A 13,312-nucleotide genomic window follows, 5' to 3' on the forward strand; every position below is an offset into this window, starting at 1 on the left:
GCACCATGGCTAAGGAACAAGTGCTGTGTAAAACAGTGGTTCCCAACCTTTTTTCCTTGGAGCCCCCCCTGCTTGTATCTAAGAAAGGCTGAGCACCCCCAGCCCGCACACACGTACACCACACATATATTTTTCAATAGTTGAACAGACTTCTGATTATCAAGTAAGTGCTTTTTTAATTATTTATTTAACATGCAAATCTAATCTTGACGATCTCAGTGCACACAAAGCCTTGCGCACCCCCAGCGATCTTTGGCGCCCCCCTAAGAGGTGCCGAGACCCCAGGTTGGGAACCACTGGTCTAAAACATGCAGAATAGCAGTAAGACAGGAACTGGAAAAAGTTATTGCACGTGGCAGATTTTGGCCTACATCTACTTGCAACAATGCAGCGCATGAAATCAACTCTTCAAGACAACTCTTCTGCCATGTTGACACAAGCGTTTAGCAGACACTGATGTGTTAGCCTGCCGTCATCTCAAAGGTCTGGCCCAATTATAGCTCATAGCCTGCCAGGATGGCCTGATGAACTACTGGAGCAGCGCTGGAGAGCACTCCGCTTCCCCAAGCTGTCGGTGTAATAGCGTATAATGCCATTCCCCTGCGGTGCTCTCCAACACGCTCCCGATGCCTCCTCTCTCTTCTTTCTGTCTGTGACATATAAAGCGGAAGCATGGAGGAGCAGAGGTCACCTCTACATGACTGTAATTGGATGATGCCCCTAACAGGCTCAATGCCTCATGGGGAGTGCGGTGAAAGAAGAGGGGACGTTGAGTATAGAAGCAAGTGTCATCTGCGTGTGTGTTTACGCGTCGTCAATGAGGCTGTCACTTTCCTGCGTGGGCTAATTGCTCAGCCTGAACACAAGGGCAGTCCCTGATGGAGCAGGCCTTCATGAGTTAAACTCTATCCAAGCCTATCTGAATATCTAAGTGGGCGTCTCTGGTCCAGATTTGTTTACAAGGTTGATTTAAGTTCTGGACGCCGTCTCTCTCTCTGCCTACACGCAACCTCTGCAATCGTACTGATTGCCTTAGAGAGTTGGTGATTCTTGGCTGCATTTCATCACACCCCTCCCTCAGCTAACTCCTGAGACCTAATATTGCACTTTTTTACTAGCAGATGGATAGAGGTCACAAATTATGAATAACTCTACATATTTAAAAGAACATCACAGATTTACAAACTGCTACGGAGGTAAATTAAACTCAGTGAAACCCCCTGTGTTTCTATTCTAAGAAGCAGCTCCACAGTTTGCGTAGGAGCGTCTGCCTTTAGACGGTGCGAGGTGATGATCCATGTGTTGCATTATGTAGACTCCTTCTGGGGGAATGAGCAGCCACGCATTAAGTGCTGCTTATCGATCGCCTTCGCCGCTCAGCGAGGGCCCATCCATTCTGCAGCCATGTTTGATTGTCCTATTTCGCTGTGACGCGGCTGAGCAGGACTACTTCCACAGGATCCATAAATTACACACACATACAGAAAACAAGAAAGGGCGTTTCATGTGTTGGCTACCACTCCAGAAGAGAGATCCCAGGTGTGAAAATATTTTACTGATTTCATAGAAACACTTTAGACAACATACCCTAAGACCTCAGTAAAACAACACATTGAAAGTTAAAATGTTCTTTAGCCAAAAAGCAAACCAGATTGTTCCAGTAGGAGCTGCTTTCCATCTTTTTTCGGACCCTTTTTTATCTCTTTGCTACACTGAGAATGTAACGACCCTTAACCTGGACCTTCACACAACCTGAACTTGTAAGAAACCAAAAGTGCAGGTCAAGGCACCGGACCATTTCCCGCCCCGCTGACCACCTCTGCAGAGCCTCGTGCTTCCCTCGGGGCAAGTTGGCAGATGCGGATCGTTCTCTCTCTCTCTGCTCAGAAGCAGAAGATAAGGAAGTGAAGAATTTCTATTTTATCATTGTTTCCTTTGTCATGTTCCCCTTTTCAAATATGTTTTCAGGCAAGTGCCCTCTAACCAGAACAAAATATATTTGGTAGGGAACAAAAGAGTTACGCCATCACAACCTTGTAACTGAGAAACACTAAATGATGTGTGCTGGTTTACTGCAGCTGTTCTCCCAAAAAACAGCCAAAGTCAAATGTATAGGCTGACTTGTTTTCACTCCATTCTTTGCACTTTCAGCTGTTATATTTCAACCACAGATTGATTGATTTTCCTCTTTCATCCAAATCGAAACAAGTACTCCCTGCAGTTCTCCAAACCACCCCCAATTGAGAGACTTTTATAGAGAACATAAATTGACGTGATGAAGTATGTGGTGGCTCTGACCTGCTGCTCAGTGGAAACAGAAGCAAAGCCCAACACAGGCGGCACCTTTAGTAAGGGCTTGTTGAATTCCTGTGTGGAGAAGGCCCAAAAATGCTTTAAATTTCCCCTGCAGTGATATTGCAGTAGGAATGTTAAACAGACAAATAACAGCCTCACATGGGTAGTTTGTAATAGTCTGAACATTAGATGAATAAGGACTAGGGTTAGGGATGAACACTCGATTACTCGTTGTTGACGTCATTGTTCGAGTAACGTTACACTACTCGCACACCTGCGCATGCGTTGTTTTCAGCTATAGTAGTTTAACTCCGTTAGCTTACATGTAACATGACAGCCGTGACTAGGAAAAGTGATGTCTGGAAGTACTTTGACAAAAAAGACAACGATAACGTGCAGTGTAAGATATGTGGTGTTAAACCTGTATATCAAAGAAATGCTAGTTTGATGCTTAACCACACACGCTTAAAGCACAAGGAGAAGCTAGCCCTGTCAGCACACGTCGGTGTGATGATACCAGAGCGGAGAAGATTAGCCTGCTAATAACGAACATGGTGAGGGGAGATATGCTCCCATTAAGTTTTGTGGAAGGATGAGCTGATGGCGTTCGTTGAGCCGGAGTACAAGCCACCATCACGCCAGACAACAGCTACGAGAGTTAAAAAATGTACGAGGAAAGCTTTAGTTTGCTCAGTAAGCCTATTTTTATTATTATCATCATCATCAAGCTAAATGAATTATTCGAGGATCATCATTGCGTGATGTTATCTTTTGTTTTTCAAGGGAAACTGCAGGCTAAAGCTGCCATAAATTAAGTTTAAATTTAAATTTAATATTTATTTTACTTGGAATGTACGACTAGGCTGTTGATTTAGAGTTACGTGTGAAGCAACACAGAACAGAAGTCCAGTCCGCTACCGCTGTGACGTTTCACAACAGAATGTAAAAACAACGTTTATTGAAGGGCCTTTTATGGTCGTTCAATAGATGCATTTGAAATTGCGCTTGCTTTCCATTGTTGGCTTTTTATTTACATTAAAAGTGTTGCATACTAATGTTCTCTTTCAGGCATGTAGCCTACAACTTCCGGTTCGCGAGGTCGTGTCTGACGTATGTTTTTTTTTTTAATCTATAATTTGCAAGTATTCGATTACTCGTTCATAAGGTAATTAGATTACTCGAATATTGAGATGACTGGAAATGCCCATAATCAGGGTTCAGGGACCTAGTAAGCAAGATAGGTTGGTCTCCAAGCGCCTCATACGGGGCACCATATTCATGCACATGAAAGATGGGACAAAATACCGTTTTGATGTCTGACTCAAGTGTGCAGGTGTGTTTTATCTTCCATCAGTGAACCAAGAGAATTGAACATGTGCCATATACAGAATGTTCCTTTCTCACCACTTTCACACACAACTGATAACTAGTTTATTACAAAAACTGCTGTGAAATATTAAAGCGTGCACTGAGGCACATTGCAATCTAACTTTAATTCTCACTCTTTATAAATGAGTGTGGGAAAAGGGGGAACACAGCAGAGTTATCCATGTTATTCTCCAGAGCTGGAGAGTAATAAGCGGACTGGGAGCTCAGGTAAACACTCCTGAAGGTAAAAGCACGCTGCATGCAAATCAGTCAGTGCTTTTATTTTCATTTAGCATCAGCGGAAGCACAAAAGCAAGAGACAAACAAAAGCACACAAAGCCGGTTTTACCAAAGGGTGACGCTTTATTGTTCGTCCTTCTACTACTCCCCTGACATCTGAATCATGCTCATGTTACAGGAAGACATTTCATTCCCCAACATGGGGATATGAGGGGCCCAATTAATATTCAATGCAAATATTACTATCTGGTATCGTAGCAACAAGGGCCACTGTGCGTCCATTGGTTGTGTGGTGAGTTTTTGCAGGGAAAGAACAAGAGGGAGTGAGAGTGAGCACACACACGTGTACAGTACACAGCACTCAAAGGGCAATATATTCCTGTAAGGTTCAGCCCCTTACAATATCACAATGACATAAAGCTACGCACAACATTGTCAGCGCACAGCGTGAATGCACGACTGAATTATGAGCTAATTAAAATATTTGTGGTGTATATATTTATCCTCCAGGCGCGGTGATTAGAAACAGCTCTCAGCTTGTGAATGTCCATGAGCTACCATTCATTATTTTTGTTAAGGTGTCATTTTAACAGTAGAGGTAAGTGAGTTCTTGAGATTGGAAAATGTCAGCATTGCAAAAGGGAGCAATCTTCCTTTGGAAGGGGGAGTGTTTGCAGCCTCTCTAAACAGGATTTAGCTCTATTCTGCAGACTCTTGGGCATATAAATAGGCTTGGCTGGTTTGGGTTCAGCCGCAGACTGATGAATAAGAAGGTATTTGTGATCCGCAGCCTTATTTGCCTCACAGATGAAGCCAAACTTTGTTTACGACTCTTGCAGAAACAAAAATGCCAATTCAACTCCGTTTCATCTTCATTAAGAGGACTTGTTTAGTCCTCCAAGCACCACATCCAGCTTTGAATCACAGATGAAATGCAAATTATTTCCGGCTTCATCAGCATCTGGCTGGAGACTTCATTTAAGCACACTACACTGACCTGAGCAGACACAGAGCATTGTGTCTAAAATTAGTTTCTTTCTCCTGCTCTCGCTTTCACCCCAGAAGAAGACGCACTACTGAGGAAGATAAAGCTGCAAGCTGCACCCTGCTGCGCCTCAAACATTAATTCTGTTTTCTATTTTACCACCTATTGTGTACCTGAACACATCCTCAGCTGTTCTGCTCTTTGGAGATATCACAATTGAACAGGGTATGTCAGAAATAACCCCAAAGCGAACACGCATAATGATGGCGCATCCTTTTTCTTTTGATCTTTCATGGTTTACACTCCACGTCATGGCAGAGAGACCATGTTGTGGTTGAGGACTGAGACAGATATATACAACATATGTTCAGGCGACTAAATGATTCACAACATGTATGACACGGTTTGCGGTCCATATGTGAAGTCTTGCGAACGCGACTGTCTTTCCAATGACATGTTTGCAGCTATTGTGAGAGGCAACTAAATGGGCCTATTTGTGAATGAATGGTGTGTACTCAGAATTCCCTACTACTGCTTTAAAAGCAACTCCTTAAATATCACTTTATGTTACCTTCCCTGTCATCTCCCCAGGAGCTATCAGTCACTCATTAAAATCTTTCACGTGATCCCCTATAGGACTGACTTCTCAACGCACAGTGATATTTCAACAAACGTCCTCCCCCATGAATAATTGAAGGAAACTGAAGATTGAACCAGCGCCTGAGGCAGATCGGGCATTTGTTTTGATCTGCCAGGGTCTTTTAAAGAAAGCTGCACTGGCAGGCTTCTCAGTGCTATTGGCAAACACGTACAAGATATCAGCGGGGATGTTGAAGACTGCAAGCAAGTTTTGCAGCAAACGCACCATGAAAACACAACACAAGGTCGGTTGGGGTTATATCGATTCAACCGGCTCATTAAAAAGCAACGTATACTCTTATTTTATGCAGTTTTTGCCCTCAAAGCAGTCAAACTACATCAGATAATTGAGTGACTTCCCATCTATGATTATCTGTGATACCAAATGTCCTTAAGCCCTTCAGCTGTCTGATTTCTTGTTGATCTCATTCCTGTCTCTCAGGGAAAGGGAGATTTTTCCGCTTCCGTTTCCCAGCCTTACCTCTCCTCGGCATCAGCAAGCAATCCCTTCCCCAAGAAGACCCTGATGCCGTCATGGTGGACTCCCCTCGCCACAGCGACGGATCGGTGGCCACGCGCGACTACCAGCTTCCCAACACCCGCGAGAGCTGCAGCCCCTCCTACGCCAACGACACCCGCGCCCTCATCGGCCCCAGCCATTGCTCCACCCCTGTGTCCGGGCCTTTGGACCACTCGTCGCCTAAAGGCCCCTGGGATCGGACGTACCCGGACCAGGCCACCGCCCCGACCTCGCAGCAGAGCCAGGAGGACACGCTCATCGCGGCGCCGTCAATCCCGGGCCTCACTCCAACCGCCTCCAGAGAGAGCGTGTGCAGCATTCGCAGGGCGTCGTCAGTACATGACATGGAAGGATTTGGGTCCAACTCCAAGATGGCGTTCAGGGACAGACACGCCAGTGAAGGTAGGAATCTCCTGCTCCCCTACACTCTTAATTAACAATGCAAAGCAGCTTTTTAAGAATGTTTTGTCCCATTCTGTGGTTGAAGTTGAATGTGTTCAGAAAGTGAAATGTTATTGTAATGAAGGCCTAAACTTAATCCAAGCTTCATGCCGTTCGGATGAAGCTTAGAATGACCATAACCTGGATGACTGAGAACCTTCACAGACGTTATTGTAATGAGGGCAGTTTTTCCATTCGTCGGATGGAGGAACAAAGTTTTCAGTCCAACGCATGGACGTAAAGAACTAGTTTGAAAGCCAATTGTGGTCCAACTTCCACAAGTATGACTAGGGATGCACAGTATTATCGGCATGTTATCGGTATCTGCAGGTAATGGTTTGAAAATGTTTCTGCCGATAAAACAACGCTTTAATTCTGCCTAAATGCTCTATGAAACTCGAGCCAATGAATAGAAGTTAAACTTTCACAACTCTTAACTAGCTAACAGAAAATACACTCGTGGTCAAAGGCGAAACTAACAGAGTGTAACATAAACATCAGTGAGAAACTAACTTCCGTCGGCGATCACTGATGTCTCCGTAGTAGGTGCAGTAAACAAGTCCGGGCATGTCTCCCTCACTGCCGTGTTTCCGGGGGGATGCTGCATTCAGGTGCGCTCAGAAACGTAACCTTTTGTACAACGCTTCTTCCATCAAGCGTGAAGAAGGGTGCAAGATGTCTGCGGTATGGCAATTTTTGGCCACTACAATAAGAATAGGCGCAATATCAATTCAACTACAGGGGAGACTTAATGTTCTCTGCAATTAGGTGGGAAAAAACATGTGGCTAATATATCGGTATCAAAATCAGCATATCGGATATCTGCAAAAATCCAATATCGTGCATCCCTGAGTGTCACATAAAGACTTGAAGCCTCCAATGCACTTTAGTTGAACTTGGTTGAAATAAAAATATTTACGTATTCATAAAAACTGTCAATTAAAAAGTAATTTATGGCCCAATTAAAATTTTGAAGGGCAGGGTCATATCAGACAGAAAATATGTCTCAATCAAAATTGTATATATATTTTTAACCATTCTTAGGTTGATGAAATAATGTGTGTTTTTTACGGCGGACTCCAACAAAAAACTATATTTCCCAAGTGGTGTAGTAATAACAATGAGTCAGCTGTAGTCTCGATGTATTACATGACATGAGGGATTGTATTACTGGTGACAAACACCCACCATAATTTGTCTATATATTAATTATCCGATGCCCTGCGGTATCAAAATAGGAGATGCATCATGAGGCGTGCCAGCTTCTTAATCAGCATTACATTGAGTCACCATCTGTACTGTGTGCAATCGATCTTCCCTCGTGTCTAAATCACTCATTAGCCTTTTGGCCTCTCATTCGGTGGAGGGTAGCAGTGGCCCAGACTGGCCCGGTTTCCTCCAGGCCATTCAGTCCCACCCCCCCATCCCCTTATCTTCAATCCTTATTCAAATAGCTCCCAGCGGCTGACACGGTAATATGTCTACTTCACCGTAATGAATTGTTCATGGGGGCAGTAGCTGGGCTTTAATGCCAGCCCCTATTTGTCATCATAAAAACCCAGAAATTCCTGTCTCACCTCCCTTCCTGCTTTTCCTTTCTTCTCCGACGCCGTGTTGCTGCCATCACAGACAATGGTCGCAATATAAAAGGTAACAAACAGCATTCAGCAGCGTTTCGAGCTGTTTGGCTTCTATCGGATACTCCGTGTTTGCCGCACAAAGCCTGCTTGTTGCATGAGTTTTCCACCCGATTGAGATTTATGTTGAATGCAAATTAGTGGATGACTTGACAATGTGTTTGTAAGGAGTCGCCAAACGCTGGCGAAACACTGAATGACTCGGTCCCAGTGCACATGACCTGCTGATCCCGAGCCGGTCGCCCTCAGGAAGGCTTGGTAAAAAGTGACCTCTGCACGCGCATGCATGAAGCAACGCATTGCATCTCTCTCCTGCTTTTCATTGAAGAAAATCAATGAAGCTTTACAAGATGAAACCTCCCACTGTCTGTGACCTCTGGTTCCTCGTTGCCGTGTCTTAGTGAATGAAGAGAAACCCGACTTTGTTTCCATTTTAATTCTTTCTGCTCAACCGTGTCCTTTCCTCATACTGATTAAGACTGCAATAGAATAGTGCGAATGCATGTGATTCACATTGTCTCACTAACACAGATCAGACTTGATGCTTTATTGTTAAGCTTTGTTTAGGATCCAATGAGAAGTCCCAAAATTTAAGTATAACTGACTCTTGTTGATGTTTTGCAATATGAGCATTAGGGATGGGTATCGTTACCGATATTGATACTGATATTATCACTTTAAATGTTCGCCCTGGGAAATGTAAATAAAGTCCTCACAGGAGCTTTAACTGCCCTTTATTATTCTTTATTATCAAGCAACAGCAGTGGCTGCTACTTGACCGATAACTAGGGAACATTGTAAACCTGGTACATGGTTGCCAAAGTTAATAAAGCTGTCCAATCAGTGGACTGTTGTGTTTTTAGATGCTTCATTGTATATAGAGTAGGGGTGGGACAAAGTATCGATACAGCAACATATCGCCCTGACTCGTGCAATACAATTATGGGTAACTTTACTTTAGTCTCAAAATGAACACCAACCTCATAGCTAACTGGAAGCAGAGACTTTAGATAGAAACAACTGGCTGTGTGACCACTGAAAGCACTCTAGTGACCCCAGTCTGCAAGCTGATTTACAATCTCTGCACAGTAATGACTGTCTTGACTGTAATGACTTGCCTTTATTGATAGGACAGGTTAAAGGAGCAATTCTCCCCTGGAAAAAGCTGTAATCGATAGAAGCAATAATATTTAAATTGGCGCCATAGCTGTGGAGAAAGTTGTACAAACAGCTCGTGGTTTCGCCCATTCTACATTCCTAAAACACCCAGCATGCATTGCACCCCTCCCTCTGAAAGGAACGGCCCAGCGAGAGACGCTTGAGTGAAATACTACCCTTTTCCAGTCAAGGACATTGATCGCAGCAGGCAATGGCTCAGAGCGGTGCAGAATCCGAAATACAAGAGTACGAGACGAGACTATACCGGTGGATCGTCTAAACAAACCTTCAGGTCTGCAGTCTACATTTCAAACCTGACGATTTTGAACGAGACATGACATTGGAGGCGGGCATCCTAGATTGAGGAAGTGTAGTTTAGCGAGCTCCCTGGCCCCAGAGCGAAAGCATTAGCTCCCCATAATAGCATGATGGGACTGAGGTTGAAAATCGGCGAAGTGGCCCTTTAAGAGAGACAGGACATATATTAAGAGAAGAGAGTAGGGGATGACATGCAGCAAAGGGCCGAGGGGCAGGAGTCAAACCTGCAGCCACTGCTTGAGGACTGTAGCTTCTGTATACAAGGCCGCCTGCTCAACCCACTGAGCTAAGCCAGCGTCTCGCACGGCTGAACGTAAATACACGACTGTCAGGTTAAACATTTTACCTTACAACGTTCTCTGCTTAGGTCCACTGTGTGGAAATCTAACAATCTTCACAACTTTAAACCACCCAACACCATTGAGGCTTTGTCACCAGGCTGCTGTTGACTAAGTTTAAATGAAGCTACATAAACAGAGATCGTAGCAGCTTTTGTCCAGGAGCTCATAAATATTGACGAGTCAGGAACTAGTACCTCGATACCCATCCCTAATTAGCATCACAGTATGAACATTACAATTCTGACTCGCAGAGCTGCCAAAGTGCCCTTTTTCCTGCTATAATGTGATATTTTAAGTGATGTTTGCACCCATGCTGACCCTATAATACAACCGCCTTCCCTTCCCCGCTTTCCCCTTTACCTCCTATCTCTTCTCTCTCCTGGTTTGCTAGTGTCTCGCTCCTGGATGGCGGGGGGTATGGCTTCAGCTTTTCCTTTTTTCGGTTACTTTTGTATGACTGCAAATGACGTATCCTCACTGTGGCATGCATCGAAGCTGTGCATGCAATCTTTCATCCTCAGCTGTCCGTTTCTCTGTCCTCGACTCTCAATCACCGTACTGTACTTTGTGAAAAGGGGGAGAAAAACACCCAGAACCGGGCTGAACCAGCAGTTCTCTCTTTTTCACTTTCTATCACCCTCATTGGGCCACATGTCAGTGTGTGTCACAGTGCTGTCACATATTGTCGCAGTGTTGAATGCTTTCACACGAAGACAGGGAGATAATTCGCCACAGTCAGTTTTATTATGCTCGAGAACATTGCGTGGTGTGACGAGGGAACATTTTGTAACACACTGGTTACGTCCATCAGACAGAGATGGTTTGACTAAGTGTGTGAAGTTGCATTGAATCATTCTTTTCTTTCACCAACAGTGTTCTTCATTATCTTTTAATGAGGGACTTTGAAAGACCTGTTCACCTTAGACGGGTCGATCACAGCCTGTAGAGTATCTGTTGTATTCTGTTGTGTTGTCGTTGAACTCACTCCAAACGTAAGGGCCACTCCATGCTCACTACCCATGTCACAACAATCACAAATGATTAGTCATCAGATGTCCACGATTCACATCGACAATACACCAAACGCCTTTTATCGACGACGCCCTCCTCCTGTCGCCTTCAGGGCCGCTCAGCCAGATCAAATCCAGCCTGCTGGGCTCCACCTCCGACTCCAACCTCAACAAGTACAGCACCATCAACAAGATCCCGCTCATCACGCTCAACTTCTCCGAGGCCAACAACGAGAAGAAGTGCCCCTCGCCTCCGTCCTCCGAGAAAACCATCATCGCACCGAAGGTCAAAGACCGCACGCACAATGTCACGGACAAGGTCACGCAGGTAAGATGCTAATCTGGTTCATATTTCTCAATGTGATACCTGTGGAGTAGCTTAGCATAATTTACAGTTAAAAACACTCACACTGGTGCTCTGTGCAGGCCCTCATACAGCCTCTGCCTGAAACGACTCAGCCAGCTCTGTCCCTTTAAGAAACCCCACCCCCTACAAGCCCACTTTGTGACATCACAAAGTGCAGCGTGTAGAAAAAACTGTGTGAAAGCTGCCATTCACAGCAGCCTGCCTCCAACATACTTTTACCGACAGATTTGAAACTTCACCTACGTTTAGTGTGGACATCCAGCAGTGTAACATCATATATATATATGTCTTAAAATGTGACACAGCATGATACCCCCTCTTTAAACAGTATTTGGAATTTAAATATATTGGTCTGTCTGCATCACCTAATTGGATACAGAATGTTTTATTATCGGTGCAGGAAGTCAAAATAAGACTTTCAATTATTTCTCTAAATGAGGCATGTAAACCAAATTATTCTCAGGATTAGTTTCTGTGATTCTTCCAAGGACATCATTATTATTATGATATTGCCGCCGCGTTCAAGCACGGCTACTGGTTAATTGATTGATCATCATGCTGCGGCCGCTCTCGCTCTGTCGGGGTCTTCCCAGGTCGACCACATTTTAGATTAGGACTCACTATCCGTGGGGATATTTGAAAGGGGTGTATTTGAAAGTTATGTAACATGTAACTTATCAGGTGACATAAACACAGACATAGCTGCACCCCTCAAGGTGTCAGCTCAAAGTTTACACTGCATGAGTGAACAACACTGTTTACACCGACGCCGTTTCATCTCTGTTGCTACCTCCGATGCCGGCTCAGAGGTGGAACCACTTTCACCATTCCGCCTCAATGAAACGTAACATTCCCGCCTTGAACTAGCTGTGTGTAAGGGGCTTTAGAGACGACCCACTCTTCCACTGAGCCAGAGCAGTCTAGCTATAGTTTAGCCAATCGATCTCAATCCAATTATATTCCAACCATGATAAAATCCCTGTGAATCAGAGCGCTTTTTTCCTGCTGTTTAAATTAAATGTGTGAACCCTTTGTCTCTCCTTAAAAAGGCCCATTTTGCATGACTCAGAGGATATTATAATGTGTTAATCACGCAGCATCTGTTAGTAAATCCTTTGTTGTGATCATTATGGGTACTCTGCTGTTTTATACTTAATATAGAAAACAATTAAGGACAGTAGTGGGCATGTATAGCTTGCATTCATCAACCGGAGTAGAGAGACATTAGAGTCCGATAATAACGTTCATCATTATAACATTTACAACTTCACAAATCACACTCGCACAGATTAAACAGCCGATGAAGTCAGCAGATTGCCTCCACACACCCTCCACCACCTGCCCTCTGCGCGCCTCAGGATGATTAATTGAAACTCTCGGGGTCTGATACGCAAACCGGCCGAGGTGTCTATCACTTGCGGGCGGATAATCAGAGGATACTCTTACCGCTGCCAGACAGCGTGCAAAGCCCGGGCTCGTAAATTCTAAAGTTACCGACAGGGTTAGAGGTCGTTCTCACCTTCCCTGGCCTGCGCCTCAGAGGCCGCACGGAGAAGACGAGAACTGTAAGTTAATGTATTCTCCGGGGTAGGACGAAGCTGCCCCGAACCACTGATAAGGTCTCGGTTTTGCATTATGGCCCATTAATGGTGTAACAGAGAGAGGGCAGGGAAGTTGACCCCGGTTCACACTCGGAGGGAGCTTCATCCTCAGACTGGAGCCGACCACAGCGCACCACGTTGACCTCTGTATCTAGCGTTAAAGTTCTTCAGAGGGCAGGCTTGTTGGACCTGAAAAGTAGTTAGTGTGGAACTTGGTTTGTGGCGTCTGATCAGAGAAATCATCGCATCAGATGCGACCGTGGCTCCAAGATCACAGCTCTTGATAGCAGTCGGGAACATTCATCACATCTCATCCTCCCCTAATGTTTAACCCCATTCTCCACGGGGGTCTAGATGGTTGATATGTTTATATTAATGTCCCAGCCTATAAA

The 13,312-nt window shown here is 44.6% G+C and overlaps 1 protein-coding gene across 1 annotated transcript in view; it reads left to right on the forward strand.

Annotated features, from left to right (window-relative positions):
* LOC138603722 (voltage-gated inwardly rectifying potassium channel KCNH7-like) overlaps window positions 1-13,312 on the forward strand; it is an 85,687-nt gene that overhangs the window by 33,105 nt on the left and 39,270 nt on the right. The window contains exons 4-6 of the mRNA XM_069675618.1: window positions 5,976-6,449; window positions 8,118-8,138; window positions 11,066-11,280. Coding sequence (XP_069531719.1) covers window positions 5,976-6,449; window positions 8,118-8,138; window positions 11,066-11,280 — 710 coding nt within the window. The remainder of the gene's footprint in view (window positions 1-5,975; window positions 6,450-8,117; window positions 8,139-11,065; window positions 11,281-13,312) is intronic.

The sequence above is a fragment of the Semicossyphus pulcher genome, unplaced genomic scaffold (genome assembly GCF_022749685.1).
Source record: "Semicossyphus pulcher isolate SPU_LCO1_2020_fin unplaced genomic scaffold, fSemPul1.0.p SCAF_24, whole genome shotgun sequence".
In the NCBI taxonomy this organism is placed as follows: Eukaryota; Metazoa; Chordata; class Actinopteri; order Labriformes; family Labridae; genus Semicossyphus; species Semicossyphus pulcher.